Below are 16,595 nucleotides of genomic sequence, written 5' to 3' on the forward strand. Positions count from 1 at the left end.
TAAACTTCTGTATTCCTGTTGTAAAGGAAGGAGGAGGGACTTCAGCTGAGACACAACAGGAACCAGTGGCTGACGTGGAGCAAAGAGATAAATCAGCTGGATGTGTGAGAGGTTTGGTCAGAAATCTGGATGAGCTCCAGCAGCTTCTCCTCTCTGATGATGGAGAGCCTGGAGGAGACTGAACTCTGCTTTCCACAGCTCCTCAACTCCTCCTGCAGGAAGCCGAAGCGCTCGGAGACCGAGGCCGTGCTCGTCTACATCCTGCTGTCGTCCATCTCCGTGCTCACCGCAGCTCTCAACCTGCTGGTCATCATCTCCATCTCACACTTCAAGTAGTTAACACATTTCCTCTTTTTCAGCAAAATATGTCATTGATTTATGATTTCAGATGATGTTTATGTGTGATTATAAATGTCATATATTGTAACAACAATAGTGTGATGTTCCTCCTTTAATCCAGGCAGCTGCAGACCCCCACCAACCTCCTCCTCTTGTCTCTAGCAGTCTCAGATTTCTTTGTGGGCCTCCTCATGGGCTTTCAGATCCTCCTCTCAGACGGCTGTTGGATCCTCAGTGACTGCACTTGTACTCTGTATGGTGTTTTGGACTACACCATCACCTCGGCCTCAGTGGGAACTATGGTCCTCATATCTGTCGACCGCTACGTGGCCATTTGCGACCCCCTGCGTTATTCTGACAAAGTGACTGTAAGAGGAGTCGTGGTCTGTGCTGGTCTGTGTTGGGTCTGCTCTCTGCTGTACAACAGCGTTGTAATGAACATCGTACAGCCAGACCGGTACAACTCCTGCTCCGGAGAGTGTGTGATTGTCATCAACTACATCGCAGGAGTCATCGATGTCATGTTGACCTTCATCGGTCCGGTGTCCGTCATCATTGTCCTGTATCTGAGAGTGTTTGTGGTGGCCGTCTCTCAAGCTCGAGCCATGCGCTCTCAACGTTCTGGGACTTTTCTGGCTAAGAAGTCTGAGCTGAAAGCAGCCAAGACTCTCGGTGTTGTCGTGGTTGTGTTTCTGATGTGTCTTTGTCCATATTACTGTTCCACTCTTACGAGCCAGAGCTCCTGGTTTAGCGTCACCACCGTCCACATAGAGACCTGGTTGTTTTACTTAAACTCCTCTCTGAACCCCATCATTTATGCTTTCTGTTATCCCTGGTTTATGAAATCTGTCAAACTCATTGTCACATTGAAGATACTGAGGTCGGACTCCAGTGAGACCAGCATACTGTAGAGAGAGATGTTTACTAATTCAAAAGTCTGAACGCATGTTAAATATGTTCTGCAGCAGCTTCAAGTCCGCCAAAAATGATGTGATGACATGTTATATTATTATAACTGCTTTAAGTTCAACAGTCAGTGTCTGCTCATGCAGCAGCCTCCACAGAAACACATATAATAAACATTTATTTTTGCTTACAATAAAATATTGTTGTATGATATGACAGTTGAACACAATTTGTCATAAACATCATAACTTTGTTGTTGTGTACTGCCGATAAATTGTCATTTAATGTCTCTGTAAAGTTTTTGTCTGATCAAACTTATCTTTGAACTCATGACGTAATGTTAAATAACAGAGTGCACTCATTACTCCCATTGAGTGTTATTAAATCAGAAAACTAAACAGAGTTCACTTTCTCCGCAACACAAACACAAACACATGTTGTTATAGCACCCGCGGCCTCTGGACGCTGAACACAGGGGTATTCCACAAAGCGGGTTATGTGAAAACTTTGAGTATGTTCACCCTGAGATTAGAGAACCTCGTTCAATATAACCTGCTCACTGTCAGGTTTTCTTTCAGAAACCCAGAGTTTCTACCTGTCTCCTCCCACACAAAGACAGCTGTTGGACATGGATTGCCCATTCATTCCCAATCTGATTGCTATCGAAGGCCAAGTAATTCGAAATGCTTTACCTGGCGAGAGATTAGATGTCCTGGCGTTTCCAGAGGAGTATCTGTCATTTATCTCAATAACATTCTCGGCCATACGTCACCAAACTCACACACTGTGGAGGTGCGCTCACATCACAGCAAATGTTATGCGTGGCGCTAAGTTCTTTTTTTTTTCTCGTTTGTTTTATTTTTGCAAAAGGTAATTTTCTTGACAACATCAGTGATGCAGAGCACTTTGGAAAGGCAACAGTGTGTAGAGCTGTGAGAAAAGTAACTCTTGCACTGAAACGGCTGTTCTCAATGTTGGGAGTGTTCCCGGGACACAAACCTGTAAGAAACGTCAAAGAGGAATTCAACAGGATTTAGAAATTATATTCTATTATTTTAAATTAAATACATTCTGCTGCTCTCCCTGTGGCAGCAGACAGCGTTTCTTCATCATCATCCTCCTCCTGTGATGTTTCAGAATACGTCAAACAGCCATCTGAGGCCAGATCTGAGTCTGGAATACTTACAGCTGTGCCAGGTGTTCAATAGTTTCAGTCGTGGGCTGAGCAACGCAGATGACAACATCCACAAATGTTGGGGGGGCAGAGATGTATAACAATAAGTGTTAGAAATATAAGTTTTATTTTTTAAAAGACACAAGTGTGTACTTACATCTGATGTAAGTACTTGTGTCCTGGGGGTTGACCCCGGGTGACCTCAGCTCCTCAGCCTCTGTCAGAGGTGGCGGTGGCGGCTCTGCCTCCTTTCTGTTGGCTCAGCAGAATTCAAATGTTAATCTTTTTTTTTTTAATTAGTACATTTTATTTCGTTTGTGTACACATTGTCACTTTTTGAATGACTTCAATAAAAATGGGTAAACATAGTATGATGTGTTCATCTACTCAGTGGGCTATTAAATGAGAAGAGTTAAAACGTTTTGTTAGGGGTTTAAATTAATATTTACTTTGTTTAATAGGTTAAGTCAATAAAAAAAAAAAAAACAAATCAAAATCAAAGTGAGGTAAGATCAGAGCCCAGCAAAAAATATCCTTTACCTTGTTGAATGATGTTTTGATATTTCCCTTCTCTCCTGGTGGACTGCACCTAAATGATGACCTGATTTTATTCCCATTTGTATTTAGAACTGTAAGCTACGGTGTTTTACAGTTAAATGTAAAATCAATGGACGAGTCCATCCAAACTTACGCGTTGACTCGGGTAGTAATTTCTCCTCCTGCTGCAGCGGTGTTACATTTACGGTGAAACATGTTCATCCTCTCCATCGGCCTCAATTCAGACCTCCACCTCCACCAGGGTGAAATAACTGGATCTTTTTTTTTTCTGTTGTCACGGTGACTCCATTGATGATGAATTTTGAAAGAGGTTGTGCACGCACGCAACTCAGATCAGCTGTTCTGGAACCGGATACTCAGTTTGTTGAGCACCTCTCATGTCGGAGTGTCGGCCAGTTATCTGCAGCTGATAACTGTGCACGAAAAGCAGCTCACCTTGAATGTCCGCACTCACGTATCCCATGGAAACGTACAGTGACGACACAGAGCGCGAAGAGCCGCCAGGATCTCTCCCCTTCACCTCGACTGTCCGACTACCGAACTAACGGGACAGTCTGAGCTACAAAGTCCGTGAAACGTTTTGCTTTGAGCGGACGGCAACTTGTAACTCGTTTCATATTAACGTTAGCAACACGCAGCTAGCGAACGGCGCTATGCTAACAAGGCTAATCGCTAGCCACGATTAGCTACGAAATTTATTTAGAACTAAAACGGGCAGTTCAAGTTTAAACATCATCACACAGAACACACGTTTACCTCTCATACATCCAATGGAACAACTAGCCGTCGATCCCAACGTTAGTCACCGACCGGCCACAGCTCCGGTTGGGCCCCGGGTCCCGGTCCATCACTTTCGGATTGAGTATTAGCTTCAGACTCGACAGTCGGTAAGTTTTCTTTTCCTGGCGCGTTAAATTTGGGGAAACTTTGACCCGCCTGACGAGCTTCAGGTCACGACCTCCTTTTTTTTATGTTGATGACCATATTAGGCATCGAGCCGCTCAGGTGACGGTAACTATGGCGACCGGCAGCTGCTTCTGTAACGTTAGTCTTTGTAATTCCGTTTGGTCATAAAAACTTTAAAAAAGACTGCAGAGTCTGAGCTACCAAAAATAAGGACGATGGATGGATCAACTTCTTCAGGTTTTATCAGGCACCTGAAAATTCACCCGGATCGGTAACTTAGTTAAGTCACATTAACTCATATGGACGGTTAGCAAACATGTTTAGCTTAGCATCAGCTATGTAACGTTAACTTCGTTTGCTACCAGCTTTCTAACTGGGTATTTGAAAAGATGAGTAAGTGTTAGTTTGCTTGTCACACTTGTTTGCACTGAGTGACGTAGACATAAGTTTTAACAGAAAACTCCGGTTACAGGCTTATTGTTGGCCACGTAACGGGAACGTTACAGGTTTACCAGGTTACCATTACACTGGATGATAGATGACAGAACGTTCATTACGTAAAGAGGAGACATGAGACTTGACTTGGACTTGCAAAAAAGACTTGTTGTTTTTATAAATGAAGGAATTGGAATCTTTAAAATCCTGACGTGTCCCGACTCCAGTCACAGCAGCTTATCTCAGTCTGTCCTCAAGCATTCAGGTGTTTTCCCTCAGGTGACGTCTTCGGTCTAAGTCCCGCCCCTTTACCTCAACAGATTAAGATTGGCTAAATATTAACGAAGTAATGGCAATCAAAGAAAAGCCAACAATGACTGACATTCTGCATTAGAACAAGATAGGCTGTAAACTTAGCAAAAAGTCAATCAAGTACGCGCTAAATAAACCATGCCCATTAATGAACTGGCATTAAATAGCGCTTTTAAAGTTGTACACATTTATTTATTGTAAACCACAATGAAATTAACTTAAGCATATTTATAGAATGTGATGCAATCTTATTTATCTTATGAACTGATAGTCCATAGCTCACAGTATTCACTGGGCTACATGCAGATGTTATCAACAATAATTCCACCCCACAAAGCGCTGATAAAACTTACAGATCATTTTAAAAATGATGACGTCAACAAGGCCGATAGTTGGGGCCTTCCCTCCTTAAACTTCTGTATTCCTGTTGTAAAGGAAGGAGGAGGGACTTCAGCTGAGACACAACAGGAACCAGTGGCTGACGTGGAGCAAAGAGATAAATCAGCTGGATGTGTGAGAGGTTTGGTCAGAAATCTGGAGGAGCTCCAGCAGCTTCTCCTCTCTGATGATGGAGAGCCTGGAGGAGACTGAACTCTGCTTTCCACAGCTCCTCAACTCCTCCTGCAGGAAGCCGAAGCGCTCGGAGACCGAGGCCGTGCTCGTCTACATCCTGCTGTCGTCCATCTCCGTGCTCACCGCAGCTCTCAACCTGCTGGTCATCATCTCCATCTCACACTTCAAGTAGTTGACACATTTCCTCTTTTTCAGCAAAATATGTCATTGATTTATGATTTCAGATGATGTTTATGTGTGATTATAAATGTCATATATTGTAACAATAGTGTGATGTTCCTCCTTTAATCCAGGCAGCTGCAGACCCCCACCAACCTCCTCCTCTTGTCTATGGCAGTCTCAGATTTCTTTGTGGGCCTCCTCATGTGCTTTCAGATCCTCCTCTCAGACGGCTGTTGGACCCTCAGTAACCACTTGTGTACTCTGTCTGTTCTTTTGGATTACATCATCACCTCGGCCTCAGTGGGAACTATGGTCCTCATATCTGTCGACCGCTACGTGGCCATTTGTGACCCCCTGCGTTACTCTGACAAAGTGACTGTAAGAGGAGTCGTGGTCTGTTCTGGTCTGTGTTGGGTCTGCTCTCTGCTGTACAACAGCGTTGTAATGAAGGAGAACATCACACAGCCAGACTGGTACAACTCCTGCTCCGGAGAGTGTGTGATTGTCATCAACTACATCGCAGGAGTCCTCGATGTCATGTTGACCTTCATCGGTCCGGTGTCCGTCATCATTGTCCTGTATCTGAGAGTGTTTGTGGTGGCCGTCTCTCAAGCTCGAGCCATGCGCTCTCAACGTTCGGGGACTTTTCTGGCTAAGAGGTCTGAGCTGAAAGCAGCCAAGACTCTCGGTGTTGTCGTGGTTGTGTTTCTGATGTGTCTTTGTCCATATTACTGCTTCAGTCTTACGAGCCAGAGCAACTCGTTTAGCATCACCACCGTCCACATAGAGAGCTGGTTGTTTTACTTTAACTCCTGTCTGAACCCCATCATTTATGCTTTCTGTTATCCCTGGTTTATGAAATCTGTCAAACTCATTGTCACATTGAAGATACTGAGGTCGGACTCCAGTGAGACCAGAATACTGTAGAGAGAGATGTTTACTAATTCAAAAGTCTGAACGCATGTTAAATATGTTCTGCAGCAGCTTCAAGTCCGCCAAAAATGATGTGATGACATGTTATATTATTATAATTGCTTTAAGTTCAACAGTCAGTGTCTGCTCATGCAGCAGCCTCCACAGAAACACATAAAATAAACATTTATATTTGCTTATAATAAAAGATTGTTGTATGATATGATAGCTGAACACAATTTGTCATAAACATCATAACTTTGTTGTTGTGTACTGCTGATAAACTGTTATTTAATGTCTCTGTAAAGTTTTTGTCTGATCAAACTAGCTTGAGCTCATTACGTAATGTTGATTATTAATAGACTGCACTGATTACTCCCTTTGTGTGTTATTAAATCAGAAAACTAAACAGAGTTCACTTTCTCCGCAGCACAAACACAAACACATATTGTTGCAGCACCCGCGGCCTCTGGACGCTGAACAGGTCTGAGTGTCGGCCAATTATCTGCAGCTGATAACTGTGTATCTCTGTGGACGAGAAGGTTTTCACACCTCCTCAGTGCAATCAAAGCCGTTAAGGAAAGAAGACAACATGACGCGTTGTCTTCGTATCAAAACACAAAGTTATCACTGTCATTGCATAAGCCACCGAAGTAAATAGAAACAATGTTGTTGACCTCTTGAACTTTCTGATGTAACCTCAGATCATGAAAACTGAGCTGCTTTTCATCCAAATCACAAAAAGCACAAAAGAGTCGATGCTTTGTTGTTTGTGACAGTTCAAAAGTCCAATCAGACAGTAAAATAATCTCTTTGATAATTATCATTTTTTTATATCACCAAGGAACTGAGCTGAGAAATTTAACTGCTGGGTCGTTAAAGTTCAATTTTCAATATATAACCAGCAAAAAACTGATTTTTGTATGATCGTAATAAGGAAACTTTTGTGATTGAGATTCTAAATGTTTTAAAATGACCAATGTGACTGCAGATTCCTAAAAAACATGAACTTTGCTCGAGAGGCCAAAAGTTCAGAGTAAACAGTGAACATTTTATTTATAGCTGACAACATCGGCGTCATCACCTTCAAGTGTTTGTTATGTAACTTTACTCACACATCTATGCACGCAGTCTTTGCTGAAAGAACTCGCTCCTTCAAATCAGCAGACAAAGTCAATTTGTTCATTTTCACTTTGAGGTCACATGTAAGCCTTCAGAGGATTCTGGGTTTGATCCCGGCCCTGAGGCCTTTCTGTGCTGGTTCTCCAGCTTCCTCTCACTGTCCATAGACAACAGAATTTATAAGGGGGGTGTTCAGTCATGTAAGTCATGTAGGATCAGGTTTGATGAGAAAATATTCAAAATTCATTTGGTGGCCTTCCCCTCGCACAACGACGGTCCTAACATGTCCAACTAACACTTACTGTGAACGTTTGCTGCACCAGTACCGCCACAACGGCAGGACAGCTCTGGAGGTCATTGGAAAGGTGACAACAAAGATGAGTTAGATACAGAACCGGAGTCTGGCAACTAAAGCATCAGTCAGGGAGCTGGATTCTCATCATTGTGGTCCAGTAGGGCGGTCTGGCTCTGCTCCAGCAGGGACACAGTGGACTTCACGTCTGCTCAGTGAGGAGCTGTGGACTCCAGAACAGTAGAAATGGGGGCCAGGACATCCAAGACTCTGGCATAGACTTGATGCTGGTCCAACAACCAACTTTTAGAGAAAACACACAAAACTTGTGCGACAAAAAATGGACCAGACTAAGTGATGAACTGCCTAACAACAAACTTTCACCCTGCTCTATGTGCCCTACAGATAATATCCAACTAGGCCAGTGAGCGGTGGTAGCTATCATGTCTTTGGGGTCATCAGGTGGGAACCTCCTTTTACCGGTGTTTCGTCTAGTTAGTCCCACAACACCTCCAGGAGGCTAAACCGTGAACACTGGCGTCCCAGAGTCACCCCCTAATGCCAGCCATCACCGTTCCTCACACAAAGACAGCTATCTCAAACAGCACGAGGTCAACTACTCTGACCTCTCACCAACTGCACCAGTGGAAGCGGGGTGGGGATATATTCCTTAAAATATTTAGTTGTGCTGCAGCATCAGCAGTAACCGTTTACTATTTTATTAAAACTCATTGTTTTATGGAAAACATAATGCTGTTGTATGATGAATAAAAAAGATAACAGGATTACAATATGGAGAGAAAAAAAAGACATGACGGGAAGCGTGAGGGAGGATGGACTCTGTGAACCCACATCAGGGAAAACCTGTTGAGGAAAAGGGAGGAGCAGGATAAAAGGGCTGAATGAGCAGGAGTTGTGGTCAGAAAGCTGCCGGGGCTCGGCGGCCTCTCCTCTCTGATGATGGAGAACCTGGATGAAGCTGAACTCTGCTTCCCGCAGCTGAACTCCTCCTGCAGGAAGCCGACGCAGCCGCCCACAGAGGCCCTGCTGATCTACATCCTGCTGTCCTCCATGTCTCTGCTCACCGTGGCTCTGAACCTGCTGGTCATCATCGCCATCTCCCATTTCAGGCACCTCTCGATTCTAATCCAAACTGATTTCATTCATTGATCTTTTGTTGTTTTTTTGAGGTGAATTGGATTTCTTTGTGGTTGACGTGAATTCTGATGAATCTAATTGCAGGAACTAAAGAAGTATGGGGATGAAAGTTATGGCTGGATGGTTACATCGTTGTTTAGTGATGCTACTCTTCCTCTCCAGGCAGCTCCACACCCCCACCAATGTCTTCCTCCTCTCTCTGGCCGTCTCCGACCTTCTGGTGGGCTTCGTGCTGATGCCAGTCGAGATCATCTACATTGAGGCGTGCTGGTTCCTCGGCGATGTCGTCTGCACTCTGTACTACGTCATCGACTACATCATCACGTCCACCTCGGTGGCCAACATGGTGTTGATATCGGCCGACCGCTACGTCGCCATTTGTGACCCCCTGCATTACCCCACCAGGGTCACCAAGAGAAGAGCTCAGATCGGTATTTGCTTGTGCTGGGTTTGTTCTGTTCTCTACCGGATTTTCTTTTTGCACAGTCATCTGACAGAACCAGAAAGGTCCCACTCCTGTCTGGGAGAGTGCGTGGTGGTCGTTAACAGTGTCGAAGGGGGAGTTGACCTCGTGTTCACCTTCATTATACCCATTGCTCTCATCATAGGCTTATATTTGAGGGTTTTTCTGGTGGCTCTGCGTCAGGCTCATGTGATGCGCTCTCATATTACAGCGGCAACGGCCCGACAGTCGAGGGCTGTGACTGTGAAGAAAATGGAGGTGAAAGCAGCCAGGACTCTCGGCATTGTCGTGGTTGTGTTTTTGTTTTGTTTCTGTCCGTACTATTTCCCCGCTCTGGCGGGAGAAAACACCTCAGTCGACGCCACGTCTGTGGCCTTCGAGCTCTGGCTCACTCATTTTAATTCTTGTTTGAACCCCGTCATCTATGCCTTTTTTTACCCGTGGTTCAGAAAATGCATTAAACTTATCCTGACGCTGCAGATCCTGAAGCCTGGATCCCGAGACACCAAACTGCTGTAGAGAGCTGAAAGACGTTCTGTGGTAAAGCTGCATTTGGAAAGAATTTCTTTACATTGTACCTGAAAACAAATAGAAATGTTATTCTGAGCTGATTCTGTGCTCTCTCTCCCCTCCTCCACTTCCTGGGTCTGCCGGTGAGCAGATGTAAAGCCCACAGCTGTGGAGAATTGATGAGTACTATCAGTGTCTCCAAAAAAAACCCCCAAAAACGCTCTTCCCGTCAGTCAGTGAGCCTTTTCGAGAGCGACCAAGGCAGAGGTGACAAGACAGCTGTGTGCACTACTGTGGACTCAAGCTTAACTCAGCATTTAAAATCAGATTGTTGTATTCCAGTCTCTGCAGCCTGGTCACTCCTGGAAAGGTTTTATTGCACACACGCATGTGTTATATATTGTACCTGTTGTAGCCTGGCCTTTCATTGTGTATTAACTTGACTTCTATTTTTTTATAGTGATTTACTCGCCCATGTTGCTCCAAGTACAGCTGTTCATTCTTGTGATTGCTGAATGTAAATTGCTAGGCTTAACTGGTTGGAGTTTTACTGTGTTTCCTATTATTATTGTTTGTGGTGTTATATTATAATAGTCCAGTCTACAATGACGTTTACATTCATTGAAATGAGGAGAATTAAATGTTACTGTTGTTGATCTAGTTGTCTCACCGAGGTGCCCTGCTCAAGGTGTACAGTTACTGTGTAGAGATGCTACAGTTGCTGTTTGTGTGTATGAATGTAACTCTTCATTGATGTTGAACTTTCTGAAATGGCTTGAAAAAACCTGATATGTACGAACTCAAGCATGTATGTCTGGAAATATTTTGGCAATAATCATTTATAACAATCACACAACTATTTAAACATGATGTGAGTGTAACAGCAGAGAAACAAATTTCTCCTCCTCTGCAACTTTGAGCAAGAAAAGAATTAAGAAAAAATATATATAAAATATATCATCACCTCAAACAACTCAAAGCCAAACAGGACGTGGCCTTCACATGAATTATGTTTATTCCCATATTTATGGTTTACTTTCCATATTTTAGCAAGAAATATAAATTATTTAAATTAAAAAATTGAATTTCTCATCCTCGTGTTCAGGATACGAACATTTTCATATTTGACACACAAGAACATTTAAGAAAAATGTGTTTTTAAAATTTTCATAAAATTATTAAGGGCCATATTTTCTTTGCAAGAAACTGTCTTGGTTGAATATAATATCTATTCTCACCTGCAGATGCTTCCTGAGACTGAATGAGCTCAGTGTGAAGCTAAATGTACAGTAAATAACAGTACAGCTTTACTGTGAGACAGAAATAAAACTGGACCCTTTGTCATTTAATGACTGAATGTCTGAACTTTAATCTAAGACTCATTCTGACTGTAACGCTGCAGTCCTAACCTCCAACAGACCACCTGAAAAACTGCTGAGGGTCAATATTATATAAATAATATAATAATAATAATGATGATGCCTTCACACACACTCGTTCTGGGTGTACTTCATACTCTGAGTCAGTCAGTGATAAAGAAACCAGTAGCGAGAGAAGTCTCAGTTGCAGCTTCAATAATAATCAGTAAACTGAGATTTTGTTCCTCATTCATCGTACCGTTTTTGTGTCGTTAGTGTGTTTGGTTATAAAGTTGTGTCTCTCAGAGGGGACAAGCTCCTGCGGGACCTGATCTGATGGTCTCTTGTGTTGTCACATGCGTTGTACAGCGTCCAGAACGGGCCTGCTGATGATCCAGATGTGTGTTAGAGTGAGACCTGACCATCCTGATCCGGATCCAGCAGGCCGAGGTCCACTTTGGAGGTGAAGGACAACACAGGCCTGTCCCCACAGGGGGGACTGCTCAGGACTCTTGTGTCGCGTTTGCTGTCCCACTGACCAACCTGTAGGGACAAACAACTACTTTTTTCAGTTTTAGGGACACGCCACATGATGGCAAACAAATCAGCATGTGGTCGCTTTGCTTCTAGAATTCGTCTTTTTTTTTTTTTTTTTTGTGAAGCCACTAAGAGCCAGAGCTGGATGTTCTGGGATTTCACATGCTGACAAGATGGGCTTTGCATAAAAGAGGGGAGGAAAGGAGGAGATAAATCAGCTGTCTGACACAGAGCTTTAATCAGAGCCACTTCTCCTCTGTATCCGATGTAATATGGAGGAAACTCAACTCTGCTTTCCTGAAGTCAACAACTCCTGCAAGAAGGCGACGGGTCCTCTCCTGGAGACGTCACTGATTTTCACTGTGTTATCCATCATCGTTCTGCTCACTGTGGTTCTCAACCTGCTGGTCATCATCTCCATGTCCCACTTCAGGCAGAGATAAATAAAGAGATAAATATTTCTCTTTACGACCTTCAATGGGATTTTTTTGTTTGGTTTAATTTTATTTGTTAGAGCAGTGAGGAAATAGTTTTGAGTGATGCTTTTCTCTGATATGTAGGATATTGAGATTTTGTGAATGGGTGAATAAACTGTGGCTGATTGAATATATGTATAAGATGTAAAATTATAACTTCCATTGTCTCTTTCCAGGCTGCTCCAAACCCCCACCAACCTCCTCCTCCTCTCTCTGGCTGTTGCAGACTTCCTCGTGGGTTTCCTGCTGATGCCGGCTGAAATCCCCGTCGGCTGCTGGTTCTGGGGTGACATCATGTGCGCGGTGAATTATTTTTTAGGTTACCTCCTTGTCAGTGTTTCAGTCGGAGTCATGGTTCTCATATCAATTGATCGCTACGTGGCAATTTGTGAGCCCATGTTTTACTCCACCAGAGTTACTGTGAGGAGAGTTCAGCTCTGTGTTTGTCTGTGCTGGACATTTTCTGCTGTTCACAGCAGCTGGATACTGAGACATTTCCTAAAACAACCAGACAGGGATAACCCCTGTTATGGAGACTGTGTAATTCAACTTAGTTATGTAGAAACATCTGCTGACCTGATCGTGTCCTTTTTGGGCCCCATTTTAATCATCATAATCTTGTATCTCAGAGTATTTGTGGTGGCTGTGTCTCAGGCTCGGGCCATGCGCTCTCATGTTACAGCTGTCACACATCAGCAAACACAGACTGTAAAACCAAAGAAATCTGAAATAAAAGCAGCCCGGACTCTGGGAGTTGTAGTCGCTGTGTTTCTTCTGTGCTCAGCACCGTATTATTGTTTCATAGTTGCACATGAATACCAGTTGATTGGGGAAGAAACTGCAGGCATTGAGATTTGGTTGTTGTACATTAACTCCTGTGTGAACCCGATGATCTATGTGTTTTTCTACCCCTGGTTCAGAAAAGCTATCAGACACATAGTGACTCTTCAGATACTGCAGCCTGGCTCCAGTCAGACCAGGTTCATGTAGGAGGAGGCTGAGATGGAATTAGTGAATATTTTTCTTTGTGAATTGAAACGATCCGGACATGGTCTTCAATAAAGTGTACACAAATTAAACTGTGTTATCGTCAAAGTCGCCATTTGTTCTCCATCTTCTACGATCACTCTCCCATCATCCCATCATGCTTTACCTTGATTTGCCCCAAGTTGTGTCCAAAAGTGGCTGAAAATGATCATTTACCAAAAAGCAGCACCACCAGGGCAGCGAGCGGAGACAGACTGATTATGATGCCAGCCGTACTCCAGGAACCGTCTCCAAGTGACAGACAAAGGTTCAGTCTCTTAAAGCCCCTCAGCACTGAAACGGTGCTTTGGTGCCGGCCCGTCACCACACAGCTGGTTTTATTGGTGAAAGTGCTAATCATCAGAAATCAGATGGTTTCCTCCATGTTTGGCCTACATCTTCTTCTGTTAAATGTTTTTTTGTTGTTATTAATAAAACTTATTCAAAGATAAATGAGCCGTTTGACAGAAAGCTGTCAGAGATCAGCGGCTTCATTTCTCCACATTTCTTACAGAGTCCATATAGTTTAAAGTCATCATGCTGAAGTGAGTCAAAGATGGACAAAATTACTGCGTGTTGAATAAATACTAATGTCTCTATCAGACAATGTTGTTTGTTTGTCGACACTATTACACTATTATTGACACAATGTCAATGTGGAAATGTGGAAGGGCCAAATACTTTTTCATGGCGCTGTGGGAATGTGAGAAAGGAAACGCACAGATCCTGGATCACTTATAAGAGCAGTGATCATGAGCTCAGACTCTCAGCCTCTCTCTCTCTGGTGATGGAGACCACAAAGGGAGTTGAATTTTGTTTTCCGGAGCTCAACGCCTCCTGCAAGAAGATGTTACCCTCAGACGTGGAGGCTGCGCTCTCTGAGAGTCTGCTGCCCTGCCTCGTTCTGCTCACTGTGGTTCTCAACCTGCTGGTCATCATCTCCATCTCCCACTTCAGGCAGAGATAAATATTTCTCTGCTTGGCCTTCAACATGTCGTTTTTTGGTTCCACCTTTTTAACACACTCTTATGTCACATTAAGGTCACTTCTTTCAGATTTCTAGGCTGCTGTTAGATATTGTGGCTTTAACTGAACCAGCTTGTCTCGGTCAGGTCTCTGATGGTTTTCTAAATAGATCCATATTTTGTGTTTTAAAAGCTTTTACTGTTGTAATGATGTGAGGATATAATGGAAATGAAACCCAAACACTTATTTTTTCTTGTACTGCCATAACAGCATGTTGATATTGTCTCTTTTCAGGCAGCTTCAGAGCCCCACCAACCTCCTCCTCCTCTCTCTGGCTGTTTCAGACTTCCTCGTGGGTTTCTTCCAGATGCCGACAGCGACTCTTCTTTTCAGAGGCTGCTGGATCTTGAGTGACTTCATTTGTATTGGGACTTATGTTTTCGGTGCGTTAATTCTCGGTGCTTCGGTGGGAAACATGTTGCTGATATCGATTGATCGCTACATGGCAATTTGTGAGCCCATGCTTTATTGCATCAGAGTTACTGTGAAGAGAGTTCAGCTCTGTGTTTGTCTGTGCTGGATCATTTCTGGTGTGTTCAGCAGCTGGTTTCATCAAAACAAAAGTCAACCAGACAAGGAGAACGCCTGTCTTGGAGAGTGTGTATATGTTGGGAATGATGTTGAAGATATTGTTGACCTTGCTGTGACCTTTTTGGGCCCCATTTTAATCATCATAATCTTGTATCTCAGAGTATTTGTGGTGGCTGTGTCTCAGGCTCGGGCCATGCGCTCTCATGTTACAGCTGTCACACATCAGCAAACACAGACTGTAAAACCAAAGAGATCAGAAATAAAAGCAGCCGTGACTCTGGGAATTGTAGTTGCTGTGTTTCTTTTGTGTTATTGTCCGTATTATTGTTTTGCTATGGCATCACTGAAATCCCAAGTCAAAGCAACATCTAGTGCCCTTCAGCTTTTACTGTTGTACATTAACTCCAGTTTGAACCCGATGATCTATGCTTTTTTCTACCCCTGGTTCAGAAAAGCTATCAGACACATAGTGACTCTTCAGATACTGCAGCCTGGCTCCAGTCAGACCAGGTTCAAGTAGGAGGAGGCTGCGTTTTCTGCAAGGGGCTTCATCTGCTCATAGCAAAGTCTACAAAATGAATTCAATTTGCCCTGAATTTATTGAATACTTTTTTCTTTATTGCATTGAAATGAAATCAACAAGTGCTGATGAAGCTCAGCCCAATTATTAAGACCGTGGGTGAGTGAAATCAGTTCATCCGAAAACATTACTCTTTCATTTTTACATGGCAATATTTTACTGTAACTGCTTTTATTGTGGCAGCTGTTCCAGAATGTTTCAGGTTTTTTCCTGATTAAATTCAAAACATGAACTGAAATTCCTTCATCCCTCTTCTCGATTACTCACCTCTGTGCCACTCTACCCACAAAGAAAAAGCAACAAGACAAGTCAAAGTGCTTGAAGTGCTTCAAAGTTAGAGTACAAAGGTGAAAGGTAAAAATGGAAGTTAAAAAGTTTTAAACACAAAACTCAAAAAGAACGGTGGTATGCAATCACTGCTGCAGGAACATGTGGCTGGAGTCCACCATCAGCTGCTTCAGCCTAAAGTTTCAAAAACACCAGACAAAAATATTTCAACATCAGAGCAGAAATTGTCCCTGTAGCACTGACACTCTGTCACCACGCAGTGGATTTAATTCATAAAGATGTTAGAAGGAGCTTCATTCTGAGTGTGTAGCTAACATACATTACAGGCCAAAAGTTTGGACACACCCTCTCATTCAAATGAATAGGAAAGTGTGTACAAACTTTTGGCCTGTACTGTAGTTCACAGGTCCATAGAAACAGCCACAGTATGACGTCAACATTTGAATATGGGAGGGACTTTTAATCTGAAAACTGTCAGAGCTCAGCAGCTCCTTGTCTCTGTGATCATGGAGGCCCCTGAAGAAGCTGAACTCTGTCCTCCCCAGCTCAACACCTCCTGCAGGAGTACTTCACATTCTCACTTGGAGACTACGATCATTAACTGTGTGCTGTCCATCATCACTCTGCTCACTGTGGTTCTCAACCTGCTGGTCATCATCTCTATCTCCCACTTCAGGCAGAGATAAATATTTCTCTGCTTGGCCCTCAACATGTTTATTGTTCTGTATTTTATGAATGAAGTCAGGAATGAAAAGATTTTTCATCTGCAGGTTCAAGTGAGATCCATATTTTAAAATAAGTGTTGAGACAGTCATCATAGAGGAGAAATATAGATTTACTTTGTAGGCCTTTGATTAATGGATGCTGGTTATTTAAAATGTTTTTCAACCTGTGATACTGTCATGTATTTATGCATGTAGTAACAGTTTTCTTCATTCATGTAGATTTCTA

General features: G+C 43.1%; 5 protein-coding genes across 5 annotated transcripts; all 5 read left to right on the forward strand.

The window, feature by feature from the left end:
• Window positions 1-156: 156 nt before the first annotated feature.
• LOC115035197 (trace amine-associated receptor 13c-like) lies at window positions 157-1,250 on the forward strand. Its single transcript, XM_029492916.1, has 2 exons — window positions 157-332; window positions 461-1,250. Exons 1-2 carry the CDS (start codon window positions 157-159, stop codon window positions 1,248-1,250), a joined length of 966 nt encoding a protein of 321 aa, XP_029348776.1.
• Window positions 1,251-5,057: 3,807 nt separating this feature from the next.
• On the forward strand, window positions 5,058-6,292 carry LOC115062010 (trace amine-associated receptor 13c-like). The gene is made up of 2 exons (XM_029530614.1): window positions 5,058-5,371; window positions 5,497-6,292. The coding sequence occupies exons 1-2, from the start codon at window positions 5,196-5,198 to the stop codon at window positions 6,290-6,292; spliced, it is 972 nt and encodes a 323-aa protein (XP_029386474.1). The 5' UTR covers window positions 5,058-5,195.
• Window positions 6,293-8,648: 2,356 nt separating this feature from the next.
• On the forward strand, window positions 8,649-9,831 carry LOC115062009 (trace amine-associated receptor 13c-like). The gene is made up of 2 exons (XM_029530613.1): window positions 8,649-8,821; window positions 9,012-9,831. The coding sequence occupies exons 1-2, from the start codon at window positions 8,649-8,651 to the stop codon at window positions 9,829-9,831; spliced, it is 993 nt and encodes a 330-aa protein (XP_029386473.1).
• A 2,158-nt stretch (window positions 9,832-11,989) lies between these two features.
• Window positions 11,990-13,183, forward strand: LOC115062095 (trace amine-associated receptor 13c-like). The gene is made up of 2 exons (XM_029530715.1): window positions 11,990-12,150; window positions 12,370-13,183. Exons 1-2 carry the CDS (start codon window positions 11,990-11,992, stop codon window positions 13,181-13,183), a joined length of 975 nt encoding a protein of 324 aa, XP_029386575.1.
• An 883-nt stretch (window positions 13,184-14,066) lies between these two features.
• Window positions 14,067-15,296, forward strand: LOC115062098 (trace amine-associated receptor 1-like). The gene is made up of 3 exons (XM_029530718.1): window positions 14,067-14,176; window positions 14,480-14,729; window positions 14,961-15,296. The coding sequence occupies exons 1-3, from the start codon at window positions 14,067-14,069 to the stop codon at window positions 15,294-15,296; spliced, it is 696 nt and encodes a 231-aa protein (XP_029386578.1).
• Window positions 15,297-16,595: the final 1,299 nt, after the last annotated feature.

This window comes from Echeneis naucrates, chromosome 21 (assembly GCF_900963305.1).
Source record: "Echeneis naucrates chromosome 21, fEcheNa1.1, whole genome shotgun sequence".
NCBI lineage: Eukaryota > Metazoa > Chordata > Actinopteri > Carangiformes > Echeneidae > Echeneis > Echeneis naucrates.

Excerpts from the sequence above, each read along its gene's own strand:
- LOC115035197 (XM_029492916.1), top strand. The coding sequence starts at position 157 with ATGATGGAGAGCCTGGAGGAGACTGAACTCTGCTTTCCACAGCTCCTC. Across the intron at positions 333-460 it reads ATCTCCATCTCACACTTCAA|GCAGCTGCAGACCCCCACCA; the intron begins GTAGTTAACACA and ends CCTTTAATCCAG.
- LOC115062010 (XM_029530614.1), top strand. The coding sequence starts at position 5,196 with ATGATGGAGAGCCTGGAGGAGACTGAACTCTGCTTTCCACAGCTCCTC. Across the intron at positions 5,372-5,496 it reads ATCTCCATCTCACACTTCAA|GCAGCTGCAGACCCCCACCA; the intron begins GTAGTTGACACA and ends CCTTTAATCCAG.
- LOC115062009 (XM_029530613.1), top strand. The coding sequence starts at position 8,649 with ATGATGGAGAACCTGGATGAAGCTGAACTCTGCTTCCCGCAGCTGAAC. Across the intron at positions 8,822-9,011 it reads ATCGCCATCTCCCATTTCAG|GCAGCTCCACACCCCCACCA; the intron begins GCACCTCTCGAT and ends CTTCCTCTCCAG.
- LOC115062095 (XM_029530715.1), top strand. The coding sequence starts at position 11,990 with ATGGAGGAAACTCAACTCTGCTTTCCTGAAGTCAACAACTCCTGCAAG. Across the intron at positions 12,151-12,369 it reads ATCTCCATGTCCCACTTCAG|GCTGCTCCAAACCCCCACCA; the intron begins GCAGAGATAAAT and ends GTCTCTTTCCAG.
- LOC115062098 (XM_029530718.1), top strand. The coding sequence starts at position 14,067 with ATGTTACCCTCAGACGTGGAGGCTGCGCTCTCTGAGAGTCTGCTGCCC. Across the intron at positions 14,177-14,479 it reads ATCTCCATCTCCCACTTCAG|GCAGCTTCAGAGCCCCACCA; the intron begins GCAGAGATAAAT and ends GTCTCTTTTCAG. Across the intron at positions 14,730-14,960 it reads TTTATTGCATCAGAGTTACT|GCTCGGGCCATGCGCTCTCA; the intron begins GTGAAGAGAGTT and ends GCTGTGTCTCAG.